Here is an 18,011-nt window from a genome sequence, read left to right as displayed (position 1 = left end):
TTTTTTAGCAAAGGTGTTCCTGTTTTTCTCATGTGATTAATTTGCGGAAGCATCATGTGATATCAGCAAGCTATTTTAGTTGCAAAACTCAACTGAACGCTGATTTCGGTTACCTGACTTCGTAGGAGTTATGGCTTCTTCAAAGTTAGCCCTCATTTCTGTCGCACTGCTCCTGATGATTACTGTATGCAGTTGTAAATATGAGCCTACCTGGGAATCCATCGACTCCCGACCTTTGCCAGAGTGGTATGACCAGGCCAAGTTCGGAATATTCATTCACTGGGGAGTGTTTTCTGTTCCAAGCTTTGGTAGCGAGTGGTTCTGGTAAGCTGGTTAGCCTATACTTTTGTGCAGTACAGAAAGTAATACGCTGTTTCTTCATCATTAGTCCTACTTTAAATGCACAATCTACATTTCCTGCTGTGGTCAATTCAATAAATGATATACATTACTGAAGAATTTAAATGTTTTTGATCAACTGTACCTCACTCCCCAAGCCCATATTTAAAAAATTATGTTTTATCATTTGTGTGGATGTTTATTACAGGTGGTTTTGGCAGGGGCAGAAGATAAAGTCCTATGTTGACTTCATGCAGAAGAATTATCCTCCAGACTTCAAGTACCAAGACTTTGCACCACAGTTTACAGCTGAGTTCTTTGATGCCAAAGAATGGACTGACATCTTTGCCTCATCCGGGGCAAAATATATTGTCCTCACCACGAAACACCATGAAGGTAGGTGTGTGTGTAGGTAGGTGTGTGTGTAGGTGTGTGTGTGTGTAGGTAGGTGTGTGTGTAGGTAGGTGTGTGTAGGTAGTAGGTGTGTGTAGGTATGTGTGTAGGTAGGTAGGTTGTGTGTGTGTGGTGGTGTGTGTGTGTGTGTGTGGTGTGGTGTGTGTGTGGTGTTGTGTGTGTGTGTGTGTGTGATGCATTATCCACTGATAAGCTGTAGCCATCTTAATAAAGTAATACATATGATTCCACTAGATTAGGCCTATAAAAATGTATTTGTGGTTTATTGTTATTGTTCTATCTGCAGGCTTCACTCTGTGGGGTTCGGAGAACTCCTGGAACTGGAACGCAGTGGACGTGGGTCCAAAACGTGACCTTGTCGGAGAAATGGCTGGAGCACTCAGAGCCAACAGCGACCTGCGTCTGGGACTGTACCACTCTCTGTTTGAGTGGTTTAACCCGCTTTACAAGCAGGATGCTGCCAACCTGTACACTACCAACCTCTTCCCCACCACTAAGACGCTGCCCGAGCTGTATGAGATCATCAACAAGTACAAGCCGGAGCTGCTGTGGTCCGATGGAGATGGGGATGCTCCTGATAAATACTGGAACAGCACCGGATTCCTGGCTTGGCTATACAACGAGAGGTACAGTCATAGAGATAATAGACAGAATCTACCACACTCCCAAAACATATTTGTGAAAGTGCTAGAGGCAAAACTGGAGAAAGCAGAAAAAATCTGCACACTTCCAGTTGATGCAAATTTCGGTAACTCTTCATTTTAAGGGGTCCTTATTAGTGTAATTACACTGTAACAAGTATTGTAGTTAATTGTAATAACTCATAGTTACACTGTATTATCATGTAATTGGTGGTAATTGCAGTCTGTAATGCTTGTTACAAATGGACAAGTTTCCACTAAATTCTTCAATTTAGTGTTGAGTTTCTTCATTGTTGCATCAGATTCAGTAATAACTGTCACAATGTTGAAATCTCTTGTGGACCGATGCACTGGGTGTCCGAGATTACAACTGTTGGAGGCTCAATGGGCTCTAATTAACTACCCGTGAATGGGCACTCTTCAAGATGTTGTTGCTAGGACTTGCCCCCCAAAAGTGTACCATCTGGGTTAACTTGGTTGAGTTTACAATAACAGATCAGAAATAGGTCAACATTACTAACTGGGGCCTACCGTATGGGTGTAATCCCAGATTCTATTAATAAAAAACGTATATTTAATGTGTACGTTACCCATTATAACAACGTGTACCTCCTTGCCATCCAAGTGATCCACAACTACACCACAGAGTACATGTCATATCTGCATAAGTACAATGTAATTACTAGGTGTTACACTTCATTCTAAGAAGCTAAATCCTGTGTATCTTGAGGAATACTTACTTGTCATTAATGTGTACTTATATTGTACATTACCCATCCTGACAACCTGGCCTTTATTTTAAGGCTTCCGGAAGTGCCATCCAAGTTGGAGGATAGACACACTAGTACACCACAAAGTGCATGTAATATCTACAAAAGTACAATGTAATTACTAGGTGTTACACAGGATTTAGCTAGTTAAAATGAAGTGTATGTTGAGGGGTACTTAATGTGTACTTATATAGTACATTATCCATCCTGACCCTTATTTTAAGGCTTCCTGAAGCACCATCCAAGTGAGAAAATAAACTCACTAGTACAACACAATGTAATTACTTGGTGTCCTTACTTGTAATTATTGTGTATCTACAAAATAAGTTACCCATTCTGACAATCTAATCATCAGCTTCTAAAAGCGCCATCCAAGTGAAAAAATAAACACAATAATATACCACAGAATACATATATGTAATATCTGCATAAGTACAAGTTTTTCGTTAGTTCTTACCAGGATTTAGCTATTTAAAGTGAAGTGTAACTTTTTATAGTTACCTATGGGCAATTTCTATATAATTACTCATTACCATATGAAAATACCTAGAAACAAAAGATGAGCTTCAACTTTAGTCAACTTAATTGCAACATGTAAAAATGCCTGTCACTTCTTACAAAATAATAAGGAATTTTATTGTTAGATTGATAATTAGATCAAACAAAGGCATGTGTGTGTGCCTACTCAATAACATAAAAATAACTATTCTAGTGGTGACTCAAATTTGTAGCCTATAGTATGGCAAGTAGTCTAGATTGCTAGCTAATTTAGAAAAATGGGATTGTCTTTTTCTTTTTAACAATGGAAATCGCAAACGTCTCTGACTATCTTCATCTGTTTTTTTTTCTTGTAAGCATTTTCCCATCCTGGAGTCTGAGATCTTGTGGGAATCTATGGTAGAGAATAGAATGTATGACAACTTAGCATAGGCACTATACATTTTATAGTTGAGGCATATAGCTAGCTAGGCCTAGCTAGTTGTTGTGTTATTCAGTTAGCAATAATAGTGCTTGTCTTGACACATGGCTAGCTAGCTAGTTAACGTTAGCACCCCAAAATCAACAGATTGCATTGAAAGTCTATTCTGTGGATGGTAATTAGCTAGTTAGTCTAGTTGGTAGGCCCAACAAAAACGGCAGCTAACATTTGCTAGCTAGCTACATTTAGCTAACTTTAGCTAGCCAACACTAGGCTAGCTAGCTAGAAAACCCTAGCTAACTAACTGAGGTAAAGACAGTTTCAGGTTGGATATTCGACGGATATTCACGCTTTCAAACCACTTGAACCAGACTCCAAATAAGTGTCACGATGTTGGAAAAATTGCGCACAACATTGCACAGGTCTTATTTTCACGATTTGGACATTCATTCGCTTTGCAAAGCTAATAAACATGTGGAAATGTGAGCAGCATTTCTTTGTGCCAGCAGCATACCACCCTGCATACCACTGCTGGCTTGCTTCTGAAGCTAAGCAGGGTTGGTCCTGGTCAGTCCCTGGATGGGAGACCAGATGCTGCTGGAAGTGGTGTTGGAGGGCCAGTAGGAGGCACTCTTTCCTCTGGTCTAAACAAAAGATCCCAATGCCCCAGGGCAGTGATTGGGGACACTGCTCTGTGTAGGGTGCCGTCTTTCGGATGGGACGTTAAATGGGTGTCCTGACTCTCTGAGGTCATTAAANTGGGTGTCCTGACTCTCTGAGGTCATTAAAGATCCCATGGCACTTATCGTAAGAGTAGGGGTGTTAACCCCGGTGTCCTGGCTAAATTCCCAATCTGGCCCTCAACCATCACGGTCACCTAATCATCCCCAGTTTACAATTGGCTCATTCATCCCCCTCCTCTCCCCTGTAACTATTCCCCAGGTCGTTGCTGCAAATGAGAACGTGTTCTCAGTCAACTTACCTGGTAAAATAACGGATAAATAAAATAAAAAAATATTCCTAGTTGAATTAGTTAGGGAGCATAAACAAAGTACAAACTTTTTTTTACATTTGAATTTCAAAAGCTCCTTGGTCACTGACTTCAAACAAGGTTCAGAATGTACACTCGGTGGGCCTACACATTGCACACCCTTTAGTTTGTCCATTTTCATCTCACTCACTTTTACATGAATTTTCAATGTTTAGAATTTCAATATCTCCTTGGTGATGTGACCTACTGACCTCAAACAAGGTTCAGAATGTCCACTGACTACCCTTCTATATTGCACACCCTTTAGTTTGTCCATTTTCATCTCCCACGATTTAAAATGAATTTGCCTGCCATGCCCCCCTGAAGGACAGTGTCACTCACACACCTATTCACTTGGGCCTTCTCCCTGGGGCCTTCCTGACCTCCAGATAGAACCCCATTGACCTCTGACTCCTGAACTCTAGGCCTAAACTTCCTGCCCGCTTACCTGCCCTCTCCCTGAGCGTGTGTAGCTTACTCCCTGGAACTACAGACCTCCAGACCTACTCTCCCTACATGGTCAACACCCCTCTCCATTGGCCTTAGAGTATAACTTACTCCCTGGAATTACTAAAACGTCTATAGTCCCGCTGTCAGGAACCACGTGCACCCGGTAACCCGAAACAGGCTCTGTAAACCTGTTTATTCGAAACAGGCACTGTGCTCCTGGTGACCCGCCCACCTATTTACTGCTCACAGACTAAGTCCCCACTCCAACCTCCATGGCGTGAGTGCTGCCCCCAGCCCCCAAATTTGGCGGCCCCTGCTTGGACTCGGAGTGCCCCCCCACCTTGATGGAGGCCTCCTTGTACACCTGGTAACCTGAAACAAGCTCTGTGCACCTGGTGACCCGTCCGCTTTTATCCACTCAGAAACGAAGTCCCCAACCTCCACAGCCTGAGTGTTGCCCCCAGCCCCTGAGTCCGGCCGCCCCAGCTCGGACTCTGAGTGCCACCCGCCTTGGGGGAGGCCTCCTTGTGCACCTGGTGACCTTTTGACTTCCACAGAGTCCCAACCTGACTCAGTCCCACCAGAGGACGGGCCCGGGCGGATGGACGACCACCACCTAGCCCCCTAACTATCCAGAGTCCAACGTCTTATGCCTTCTACCTGCCTGCCTAGGCTCTCTCACACTCTGTGTCTGGCCCTTGGCCCTTCTCCGTGTACCTGGTAACCCGTAAGTAAAGAAGGAGGATGTTGTAGGAAGATGCCTTCCGTCCCCGACAAAAGCTTGGATCAAGGGCTGACTTTCAATAGATCGCAGCGAGTGAGCTGCTACGTACGAAACCTTGACCCAGAATCAGGTTGTCTATGAGTGATTTAGCACCAGGTTACCCACAAACATGCGGTGTGCATCAGGAGAGGGGCAGCAAGCTCAACAGGGTCTGCTTTCCCCGCTGATTCCGTCAAGCCCGTTCCCTTGGCTGTGGTTTCATCAGATGGTAGGTAGGGACAGTGGTAGTCTCTTTCATCCATTCATGTTCGTCACTAGATTACGATGAATTTGGATGCCTCAAGAGACTCTTAATTATCTCCCGCCGTTTACCCCAGCTTCATCGAATTTCCTCGCTTTGACATGGGGGGGGGGGGGTCACAGCCACGCCGAAGGTGGTTTCATCAGAGGCTTTTCTGCCTTACAAACTGGACATCAGTTGGGTGTTCTTACACCCAATCAAAATCAAGTGCCAGCGCAATACTTATAGGCTTGAGAACCAAATACCCAATGCAGTATCTAGCGGCACCATCGACCGGGTGCCAGAAGAAGCAACAGAAAATAATCATCCCCTTTCCTCACCTTGACATGAGGGGGTCACAGTCACCCCACGGGTGATTTGAGTGCAACCGCAGCAGGTGGGCACGCACCGTTAAATTTGACATTCAGTGATCCGTGCCCAGTGGGAACCTAGGCTTCTTCCGTCCGTTTTATGGTTCCGCAGCAAATCAATGAGCGTGGATGGTACTACCCACATCAGATGTAGGCCTCCCTCCCCAGACAAGCTGGAGATACCTCTCCCCACTTCGTAGGGCATGAGACAGATCCATGCAATGCCCTATCACTGCGGAGCCAATGGGTTTAGTCTCTGCCTCAAGTCTAGTGAGCGTAGATGAGACCTCCCCGGCGAGCGCCGTAGCTGGGGAGATCCGCGAGAAGGGCCCGGCACGTGTCCAGAGTTGCCGGACCCAACCCCCCCCCCACCGCCTTCGGCCCGCCGACGGACACCACCCCGACGAACCCCCGCACGCAGCCCCTTGCGAGACCACGCACGAGAGACTGCGAGATGCGCCGCACAACGAACTTCCAGTGGTTGCGAGCGGAGGATGATGGAGCGACTGCTCCCACAGCCGCGGCTCGAGCCCAGCCCCGCTTCGCACCACAGCCCGACCGACCCAGCCCTTAGAGCCAATCCTTATCCCGAAATTACGGATCTTTTTTGCCAACTTCCCTTAATTACATTGTTATAACATGCCAGAGGCTGTTCACCTTGGAGACCTGCTCCGGATATGGGTACGGCCCGGCATGAGATTTACACCCTCTCCCCCGGAATTTCAAGGGCCAGGGAAAGCTCACCGGACGCCACCGAAACCGCAATGATTTCCAGGTCTTGGGCCCCTCTCTCGGGGCGAACCCATTCCAGGGCGCCCTGTCCTTCACAAAGAAAAGAGAACTCTCCCCGGGGCTCCCGCCAGCTTATTTGGGACCAGTTGCGTTACCTCACTGGATGCCTCGTGGCGCCCGTCTCCGCCAGTCCGTGGACATTCTGAAAGTAGTTTGAGGTCAGTAGGTCTCATTACCAAGGAGCTATTGAAATTATAACGTTTGAAAAATGTATGTAAAATCGTGTGAGATGAAAATGGACAAACTAAAGGGTGTGCAATATAGAAGGGTAGTCGGTGGACATTTTGAACCTTCTTTGGGTCCAGTAGGTCACATGACCAAGGAGCAATTGAAATGTAAAAATGTAAATAAATAATTTAAAATAGTGCGAGATGTATATCGACAATAAAAAGTGGGCAATGTTTGTTTATGCCATCGGGTTTGATAGAACCAGTTTTGAACGTTTTTTTAAGGAGTAGCTAACTACCAATGTTAAATCGTCTAGCACAATTATTGTATCCAAAAAAGCAAAACAAATTGCATGGGAAACTTTCTCTCCTGTGTTTACGTTTTTGACCTACAACGCATATGTTTCTTTCACGGCAATCTTTCATGTCTGGATTTTGCACACTGACCATCTACTCGACCGCCTCTCTTTTCGCACTGTTACATGTCAGTGTCAACACATGTAGGCACGTTCGAGGTCGTCGTTATGTTGAGCGTGTTGCGCAAATGGACAGATCTTGACATGATGCAATAATTCCTGGTATAAATAAATAATTGCACCAATGCATCCCATCCAAAGGGAGTGCTCCTCATCAGTGAAACCCTTGCAAGGTTACATGATGGAATAAAAGTTTGTCTTATGACCATTTTTAAATGCATTTATAAACCATTATTCAACCACGCTTAATAGCCATTCGTGCTTGCCAAATTGTAAGCCTATCTCACAGTTTGAACCATAGCTCTTTATTAATGTGTCTAAAAATGGTTAATTGATGGTTAAAGTAATTGACCCATTGTCAATTGCACCACTAAATTATAACTTTTTATTTGTTTGATGTGAACCCATTTTTTGCCATTGGGCCTGGGCATCAGACTCCAGATCTTAATTGCAGAGTTGTCAATGAGGTGGTCGGTTTTCAATTGGCTTACACTTCTCACGTGTTTTACGCAGGCTGAAATATGGTGCGTTGGGATCAGAAACTTTAACATTTGTAACAAGCATTCGTTGTTACACTCCTGTAATTACAGACTGCATTTAACACCAGTTACATGGTATTACACTGTAACTACAAATTATTACAGTAGTGTCCAGGGAAACTGGCCGTAAATGTATACAAATCTACACCAATGTCTTTTAGAAGTTTATAGGTCTATTTAATGTGTCAGTTAATGCTATGGAGTATGATGTATGTATGCACCAACAGTATAAACATCACATGCGTCATGATATGATTTCATTGAATGTGCCCCCCCCCAAAGCCCAGTGCGAGAGACCGTGGTGACCAATGATCGTTGGGGCTATGGAAGCATCTGCACCCATGGAGGCTACTACACCTGCGATGATCGCTACCAGCCCGGACACCTGCTCAAACACAAATGGGAGAACTGCTTTTCGATAGACAAAGGTTCCTGGGGTTACAGGAGAAACGCCCAGCTTAAAGACTACTTCACTATCGAGCAGCTTGTGGCGGTCAGTTTGAAATGGTTCTGAAAGCACTTTATTTTATGGTAAACAGGAGATTCAGATCGTTAAGATCTCTTACTACCCAATAAAACTTCTTCCAATACCATAACAAACTTTTTGTAGCTGAATCGGTCATAATCCTGTTTAGTATGACCTCATAAACAGCATAATTTAACTGTAAAGTGCACTCAGTCTAAAGTCTTTTGACTTGTTTTTGAAATGCTGCTGGTCCTGTAATGTTTCTTGTATAACACTTTACAACAGTTTTTTGGGGGTAACCTAAATGCTCTACTCTACAGCATGACTTGCTTGGCTTCATTCTTCTCTGCTAGACTAATAATTGTACACTACAGTAGAATATGTACGAAACTAGTAGAAATGTATTTTGTTATAGACTGAAATGTGGTTACTTTTCCAGCCCCACACAACTAAACTCCGCGACAAAATGTTGCTGGGAGCAGTGCAGGGTCGGCTGCATTCCTGCCTATGGAAGATGTTATAATATTTCATATAGCTGTCATAAAGGCTTTATGAGTGCATACTTGTGTCTTACGTGATTCAGACGTTGGTGGAGACTGTGTCCTGTGGAGGGAATCTGCTGCTGAACGTCGGACCTACGCACGACGGACGCATCGCCCCCATCTTTGAGGAGCGTCTGAGGCAGATGGGTCAGTGGCTGGGGGTCAATGGAGAGGCCATCTACAACACCACCGCATGGAGGGCCCAGAACGACAGCATCATACCTGGCATCTGGTAAGTTCATAATGATAATAGTAACTAGATTCTTCTTCTTTTTTATCATTAAGATTTTTTTTTTACTTTCTTCAGCTGTCCAGAAGTAGTTTTATGTTAGTAGAAGAAGTTTAGAAGTTAGAGGCTATTTTAGTAATTTTTTTAATGGGTGAGAGCTTTGGCGTTTGTAACAAGCCTCAGCGCCCCATGGTACAGTGTCCAGCTTACGTAATGACACATGACTTATTTCGAAAATAAAAACTCAACTTGAGATTGAGCTTTTTCACAAGACCTAAAAGTAAGACAGGTAACAAGAAACCCAGGTATTTGTAAGTTGATACCCTTTCTATGTGCTTGCCCTGCATGGTGAATATACATGGAAGTTTCATCTTAAATTTCCTGAAAACCATCAACTTTTTTTTATCAGCATTTCAAAGCGACTTCAGCTGACAGAGCTGAGCCTGGACAATAGTAAAGGCACATTGCAGTTCAGCAAAGGCCTTTTTCAGTGTTGCTGCACAACAATACATTTAAAAAATTACATTTTGGGATAGGTCACGGCACGATAAAATGGTCAATTTGACTTACGAACATTGGACTACAAACACTACCACAGACAAAGCCTGACATGCTGCCATCTTGGTTTCTCAGTCTACTGTATGTAGATTGAGTGTAATATTACTGACAGTTACTGTTGGTGGGTTCTACAATCCTGACAAGTTTTATCAAATTTGACATATTGGAAATGGCCGTTGTTGCCCTAAATGGAGTGGCAATTTGACCGCAATGACTATTCCGTCACAAACTGTCAGACTAGTAAAGAGACTGTGTCTGAAATCTGTCATGCCCACTACTTACTAAAACTACATACTGTGTACTAATCGTACTACATACTATTTACAACATACTGTTTAGTAAAATGTGCTAGGACCCTTAATCAAAGCTTTATCAGCATTTCAGGATCCAAGAACAAGGCCAAAGCCCCACGTTATGTTTAGTCTTAAAATACTTTTTAAGGTTCTGAGAGATATGAGGAAACATGTTTATTAACAAGAGGGGTAGATTCTAGAGTTAAGTTGGCAAACAAGCAGTGTTTGTGGAGCTTGTGATGAGGATGCTTAAAGCCACACTCCTTAATTTGTCAATACCCTCAGACTGGGCCACCAACAAAAATGTTAACAATGGAGCAAATGCATTCTATGACCTTTTCTCATGCAAATAGCACTTGATTTACGCGACACATCTGTAGTTCTTAAGTAATTACTCCGTAGCAAAAGGAGAGTTCATCAGAGCAGCCAGCACGCAGGCTCTTTCAACGTGATGGCAAATTCAACACATGATGCTTACTTCCAACAGAAGCACTGTGCGCAGATAAATGTAACCCCCAAAAATCGATGCAAGGTGGAAAGGGTTAAAAACATTCATGTTTTGAGAGATATATGAGGAAACAAAGGTTTAATAAAAATAGAGGAATAGATTACTGAAATAATACTAACACAGCTGTATCTCCTGATTTGGTAGAATATATTTATATTATGATTGCTGATTTTGTAAAGCAGAGAAGTAGACTAAGTCATACTGTCTAAGTTGTTGGAAAAGTGGTCACATTTTCAGTTGTGTTTAAAAGTTGAGATAAAAAGTAGTTTGACGCCTTTACTAAAACAGCTGTGTCGTTTGATTGGTGGAATATATTTCTGTTCTAATTTTAAGATTTGAACAGCAGAGAATATAACTATACCAAGTTTTCCCTTACATTTAAAGTTTTTTTCCTAGCTTGGTGGGAATGGTCAAAGTAGCTGATTTGTGTCAAATCAGTTTACACTGAATGGAATGTTGGAAGTCACATCTTAAGAAGGGGAGTTTTTAACAATGGGAGCTTTAGAATGTTGAGGAAATCCCATCACTCACTCCTGTAAAAAGTATACATGTTACCAAAAAGTTGTAAACAAGCAACCTAGTCCGGACCAGTCTGCCTGTTTTTTAACGTTTGAATGGCATTTCAAGTCAGTAATAAATACAAGATTTAAAGTGTGATTCCTAAAGCTAATAATAATAATTTATTATTATTAACACCACAGCAGGAGACCAGAATGACAGCATCACCCCTGGCGTCTAGTTCTTAGCAAGTCATTTAGTTCCCCGATTCGTGTGGCAGAAAGGATAGGCCTATATGTTCTATGGGCACAGTATGCCTACCAGACACTCTCATGACAGGCTTTTGATATAAGCCCACAAAAGGAACCATATGTTCCAAAACTTGTTTGTCCTCTAGTTTAAATCAAAGTTAACATTTCTTATTAAAAAAAAAAGGCACAGCTTTTCACTAATAAACGGCTCATTATTGCTTTTGACTGCGTTCCAATAGGTACACTGCTAAACCACAGGACAAGGCCATCTATGCAGTTCTCCTGGACTGGCCTCCAAGTGGATATGTTGTTCTGAATGAACCTATTGTTTCTACAGGAAAGACTCAGGTAAGATACAGGATCACACCGCTACTTTTTGTATACCTTTTCACATGTAGAATGTGTAATTAGATTGAAAATATTGTATTATTATTAGCGAAAAGAAAATGTATGATATACTGACTGAATGTCCATTTAAGTATATACAACCAGGTAGTGTTGGTTTACAGTTGATGAAAGTGAACAATGCACCAGTTTCTTTTTTAACATCTGGAAAACAGGACAGACTGGTAGAACAGCTACCAAATCTGCATTTCCACTCTGATCACCTGTTATTTGCACAGGTGGTGCTGCTTGGTCACAAGCCACTGTACTGGGAGCCGGTGAAGCCTCGTGGTCTGAAGGTGTTTCTGCCTCAACTGTCTTACAGTCAGATGCCATGTCACTGGGCCTGGACCCTACGCCTGACAGGTGCCGCATAGGAAAGAATGCAGGGTCGTGTTTATTAGCAAAACAAATTACAAACAGAAAACAATAACAAGTGCTTCTTATTGAACAAGTTCAGATAGTTTGTTTGTCCTTTTTCTTCTGTTCTGTGCCTACTGAATATGACCCAGTTTTAAGCAGAGGGGTGCAGTGCAAGGCCACTGCAGACCTGGCGGGAGGGCTTCAATCAATGTTGGATGAGCTGTTTTTTCTTGCTTCTCAACTATGGGTGCATTTGTTTTGCATTGCCTGGTGAGTTTGCACATTTTAGACCATTCCAATGGTCCTGAAGTGAAACCTCCACCCACCTGGGGCACCGGTCAATTCAAATGAGCACACTCAGTTTATATAATTGCGAGGAAGTCAAAGAGCTTGCAGGTCATGTGCCACTCCTTTACAGAAGGGATATACTTTTGCTTAGACTATTGTTTAAACCATTGGTCTAAAATGGCTAGCTGCTAGCTTTTATCAACCCAACCTAGCCAATTGGTCATTTTAGACCAATTGTTTAAACCAAAAGTTCACAAGTTTAAAAAAAAGTGTGTGTGGGGAGGACCTTTCTTTGTGGAGAACGATGGTAATTCTGAAACTGAGGCCAGTATAGATCCTGAATGTAAACAAAATTGTTTCATCTGTTTTTTATTTTAGTTAAGGCTAATGAAATTGATTTTAAATTACTTGAATAATTCTTGTGATGGGTGTTTTCATAATGATTTTTGCACTTTTTCTATAAGGGATTGATACTGTATGCACTGAAATTGAACATGTGAATTTCAAAGGCTTTTATCAGATTTGTTTTTTGTTTTCAGGATTGTGACTGACCATCACAGCAACTTCTTAAACTAATGCCAATCCATATGTAATTTTATTAGGAATTGAATGCATTTGATACGTTTTAATTGTGTTGTATGGCTTTACAAATTATATAAATAAAATTCATTTGAATTGAATTAACCTCTAACTGTTATCATATATTTTGGCCAACAGAATTGTATCCATAAATGCCACAGGTTATTGTAAAACAGTAATGATACATAGCATAGCCTCTTCCAGTTTCGGGAGAGAACAAAGTTTCTCGTCTGTCAAATGCTTGGCCGATCAGCGGTACGCGAGCCCCCTCTACAGCCTAACGTCAGCCACTAGCTGAGCAACATGTGGTAACATGTCTAACGCACCGATGCATGTCACAATTCGACACACCAGCGCGTTCAGCTATAGAGAATGGAGGCAAATATCCACTGCATTTCTCTCCGACTGTAAACGCAACCTTGAATAGGATACGATTACAACTAGTGTAGAACGAGTCAAGCACACGATTCCAACACAGGTCCTGTATTCCGATTTACGGTATAGGCTATGCGGTCTTTTTTTGTTGGTCAGCATGCGCTTAAATTCAACCGTCAGTCGTTGTAGCCTAATTTTAATTTAATGTCCAGAAGTAAAAAGGCACATTTCTTAATTCTAAGCCTTCAATTGTGAACGATATCTATATGTCCAGTCTGTGAGCATTGCAACGTGTCTCAATGTTGTCTGTCTACTCCTATCTGTAATGCACGCGCTTGGCCTGTGCCTTTAGGAGATGGGAGGTGCTCCGGAATTGTTACGAAAAAGTTCCATGACGTTAAATAGGGGGTGAGCAAGGGGTTCTCATGTTCCATCGGTCTAATTCTCAGGATAGGATACTTAGACCATAGGAGACACTAGTTCCGCAAGAGAAAGCACACTGCTGATGTATGTTAGACTGGTCATATCTGTTCTTTCTCTTATCACCGAGAGGAGGGCATTTGATTCCAGCCAGGATGCCAAGACAGGAAAGGTTTTCTCTGATCAAGCCATATCTTGAAGGTGGACATGAAGATATTTATTCATTCATATTTTTAAAAGGCTTGTTTCTATTGAAGAACCCTTATGGATCTATGTAGAATCCTTTTTAGGAACTTTTTTTTTATACCAGAGAATGTTTCAGTTGAAGTCGGAAGTTTACATACACTTAGGTTGGAGTCATTAAAACTCGTTTTTCAACCACTCCACAAATTTCTTGTTAACAAACTATAGTTTTGGCAAGTCGGTTAGGACAGCTACTTTGTGCATGACACAAGTCATTTTTACAACAATTGTTTACAGACATATTATTTCACTTATAATTCACTGCATCACAATTCCAGTGGGCCAGAAGTTTACATACACTAAGTTGACTGTGTCTTTAAACAAATTGGAAAAACCCAGAAAATCATGTCATGGCTTTAGAAGCTTCTGATAGGCTAATTGACCTCCTTTGAGTCAATTGGAGGTGTACCTGTGGATGTATTTCAAGGCCTACCTTCAAACTCAGTGCCTCTTTGCTTGACATCATGGGAAAATCAAAAGAAATCAGCCACGACCTCAGAAAAAGAATTGTAGACCTCCACAAGTCTGGGTCATCCTTGGGAGCAATTTCCAAATGCCTGAAGGTACCACGTTCATCTGTACAAACAATAGTACGCAAGTATAAACACCATGGGACCACACAGCTGTTATACCGCTCAGGAAGGAGACGCGTTCTATCTCCTAGAGATGAATGTACTTTGGTGCGAAAAGTGCAAATCAATCCCAGAACAACAGCAAAGGACCTTGTGAAGATGCTGGAGGAAACCGGAGCAGAAGTATCTATATCAACAGTAAAATGTGTCCTATATCGACATAACCTGAAAGGCCGCTCAGCAAGGAAGAAGTCACCGCCATAAAAAACCCAGACTATGGTTTGCCACTGCACATGGGGACAAAGATTGTACTTTTTGGAAAAATGTCCTCTGGTCTGATGAAACAAATATAGAACTGTTTGGCCATAATGACCATCATTATGTTTGGAGGAAGAAGGTGGAGGTTTGCAAGCCGAAGAACACCATCCCAACCGTGAAGCAAGGGGGTGGCAGCATCATGTTGTGGGGGTGCTTTGCTGCAGGAGGGACTGGTGCACTTCACAAAATAGATGGCATCATGAGGAGGAAAATTATGTGGATATATTGACGCAACATCTCAAGACATCAGTCAGGAAGTTAAAGCTTGGTCGCAAATGGGTCTTCCAAATGGACAATGACCCCAAGCATACTTCCAAAATTGCTTAAGGACAACAAAGTCAAGGTATTGGAGTGCCCATCACAAAGCCCTGACCTCAAGCCTATAGAACATTTGTGGGCAGAACTGAAAAACCGAGTGCGTACAAGGAGGCCTACAAACCTGACTCAGTTACACCAGCTCTGTCAGGAGGAATGGGCCAAAATTCACCCAACTTATTGTGGGAAGCTTGTGGAAGGCTACCCGAAACATTTGACCCAAGTTAAACAATTTAAAGGCAATGCTACCAAATACTAATTGGGTGTATATAAACTTCTGACCCACTGGTAATGTGATGAAAGAAATAAAAGCTGAAATAAATCATTTTCTCTACTATTATTCTGACATTTCACATTCTTAAAATAAAGTGGTGATCCTAACTGACCTAAGACAGGGAATTTTTACGAGGATTAAATGTCAGGAATTGAGAAACATTTACACTCAGTTTATTTGGCTAAGGTGTATGTAAACTTCTGACTTCAACTGTACATGTAGAACCCATTGTACCTTTACTTGGAGAATAGTAGCCTGAGAGCCTGGCTGTCACTGCTCTGTTTCCTGCTCCTACAGGTGTGACACCGGCAACAGAGCACAAACACCTTGGCTCCCAGGCTAGGAGAAATTGTTAAGAAGATGAGGAACCTTAGCAGAGATGAGCATTTTGTTGCCATGGGAATCCCACATCGTTTCTCTCTTTCAGACCCCTTCCTTTTTCATTCTATTTCTCCCATTGCAGACGTATGGATTAAATAAGTGTTCCTCCTCAATCTACACACAATACCCCATAATGACAAAGTGAAAAGAGGTTTAGATTTCTTTTTAGCAAATGTATTAAAAATAAAAAAAACACTTTTCACAACTATTCAGACCCTTTTGCTATGAGACTCGGAATTGAGTTCAGGTGCATCTTGTGGTAAATTCAATGGATGGACATGATTTGGAAAGGTACACACCTGTCTATATAAGGGACTCTAACCCGGAAGCTTATAAGAAATCCTGCTATGCCCTCCAAAGAACAATCAAACAGGCAAAGCGTGAATACAGGACTAAGATCGAATTGTACTACACCGGCTCTGACGCTCGTCGGATGTGGCAGGGCTTGCAAACTATTACAGACTACAAGGGGAAGCACAGCCGAGAGCTGCCCAGTGACACGAGCATACCAGACGAGCTAAACTACTTCTATGCTCGCTTCGAGGCAAATAACACTGAAATATGCATGAGCGCTCCAGCTGTTCCGAAAGACTGTGATCACGCTCTCCGCAGCCGATGTGAGTAAGACCTTTAAACAGGTCAACATTCACAAGGCCGCAGGGCCAGATGGATTACCAGGACGTGTACTGCGAGCATGCGCTGACCAACTGGCAAGTGTCTTCAATTACATTTTCAAACTCTCCCTGTCTGAGTCTGTAATACTAACATGTTTTAAGCAGACCATCATAGTCCCTGGGCCCAAGAACACTAAGGTAACCTGCCTAAATGACTACCGACCCGTAGCACTCATGTCTGTAGCCATGAAGTTCTGGTCATGGCTGGTCATGGCTCACATCAACACCACCATCCCAGAAACCCTAGACCCACTCAAATTTTCACACCGCCCCAACATATCCACAGATGATGCAATCTCCATTGCACTCCACACTGCCCTTTCACACCTGGACAAAAGGAACACCTATGTGAGAATGCTATTCATTGACTACAGCTCAGCGTTCAACACCATAGTGCCCTCAAAGCTCATCAATAAGCTAAGGACCCTGGGACTAAACACCTCCCTCTGCAACTGGATCCTGGACTTCCTGACGGGACGCCCCTAGGTGGTAAGGGTAGGTAACAACACATCCGCACGCTGATCCTAAACACAGGGACCCCTCAGGGGTGTGTGCTCAGTCCCCTCCTGTACTCCTTGTTCACTCATGACTGCACGGCCAGGCACGACTCCAACACCATCATTACATTTGCTAATGACACAACAGTGGTTGTGGCCTGATCACCGACAACGATGAGACAGCCTATAGGGAGGAGGTCAGAGACCTGACCGTGTGGTGCCAGGACAACAACCTCTCCCTCAACGTGATCAAGACAAAGGAGATGATTGTGAACTACAGGAAAAAGAGGACAGAGCATCGACAGGGTTACAGTGGAGCAGGCTGAGAGCTTCATGTTCCTTGGTGTCCACATCACCAACAAACTAACATGGTCCAAGCACATCAAGACAGTCGTGAAGAGGGCACAACAAAACCTATTCCCCTCAGGAGACTGAAAAGATTTGGCATGGGTCCTCAGATCCTCAAAAGGTTCAACAGCTGCACCGTCGAGAGGATCCTGACTGGTTTCATCACTGCCTGGTATGGCAACTGCTCGGCCTGCAACCGCAAGGCACTACAGAGGTATCAGAGGCGGTGTCAGAGGAAGGCCCTAAAAATTGTCAAATACTCCAGCCACCCTAGTCATAAACTGTTCTCTCTGCTACCGCACGGCAAGCGGCACCGGAGCGCCAAGTCTAGGTCCAAGAGGGTTCTAAACAGCTTCTACCCCCAAACCATAAGACTCATGAACATCTAGTCAAATGGATACCCAGACTATTTGCAGTGCCCCACCCTCCCACACCCCTCTTTACACCACTGCTACTATTTGTTGTCATCTATGCATAGCCACTTTAATAACTCTACCTACATGTACATACTACCTCAAATAACCGGTGCCCCCGCACATTGACTCTGTATCGGTACCCCCCCCTGTATATAGTCTTGCTATTGTTATTTCACTGCTGCTCTTTACTTGTTACTTTTATCTCTTATTCTTATCCGTATTTCTTTTAACTGCATTGTTGGTTAGGGGCTCGTAAGTAAGCATTTCACTGTAAGGTGTAACCTGTTGTATTCGGCCCATGTGACTA

The 18,011-nt window shown here is 43.0% G+C and overlaps 1 protein-coding gene and 1 long non-coding RNA gene across 2 annotated transcripts in view; both read left to right on the top strand.

Annotated features, from left to right (window-relative positions):
• The window catches only part of LOC139028223 (uncharacterized), a 40,677-nt gene that overhangs the window by 2,035 nt on the left and 20,631 nt on the right, over positions 1-18,011 (top strand). The window lies entirely within an intron of this gene.
• Positions 3-12,972, top strand: LOC111968432 (plasma alpha-L-fucosidase-like). Its single transcript, XM_023993964.2, has 7 exons — positions 3-324; positions 548-735; positions 1,040-1,379; positions 8,195-8,405; positions 8,962-9,152; positions 11,497-11,605; positions 11,881-12,972. Exons 1-7 carry the CDS (start codon positions 131-133, stop codon positions 12,016-12,018), a joined length of 1,371 nt encoding a protein of 456 aa, XP_023849732.1. The 5' UTR covers positions 3-130; the 3' UTR covers positions 12,019-12,972.

This window comes from Salvelinus sp. IW2-2015, linkage group LG9, assembly GCF_002910315.2.
Source record: "Salvelinus sp. IW2-2015 linkage group LG9, ASM291031v2, whole genome shotgun sequence".
Taxonomy (NCBI): domain Eukaryota; kingdom Metazoa; phylum Chordata; class Actinopteri; order Salmoniformes; family Salmonidae; genus Salvelinus; species Salvelinus sp. IW2-2015.
Note: the sequence above shows the minus strand (reverse complement) of the source record. Positions and strands in the feature narration are given on the sequence as shown.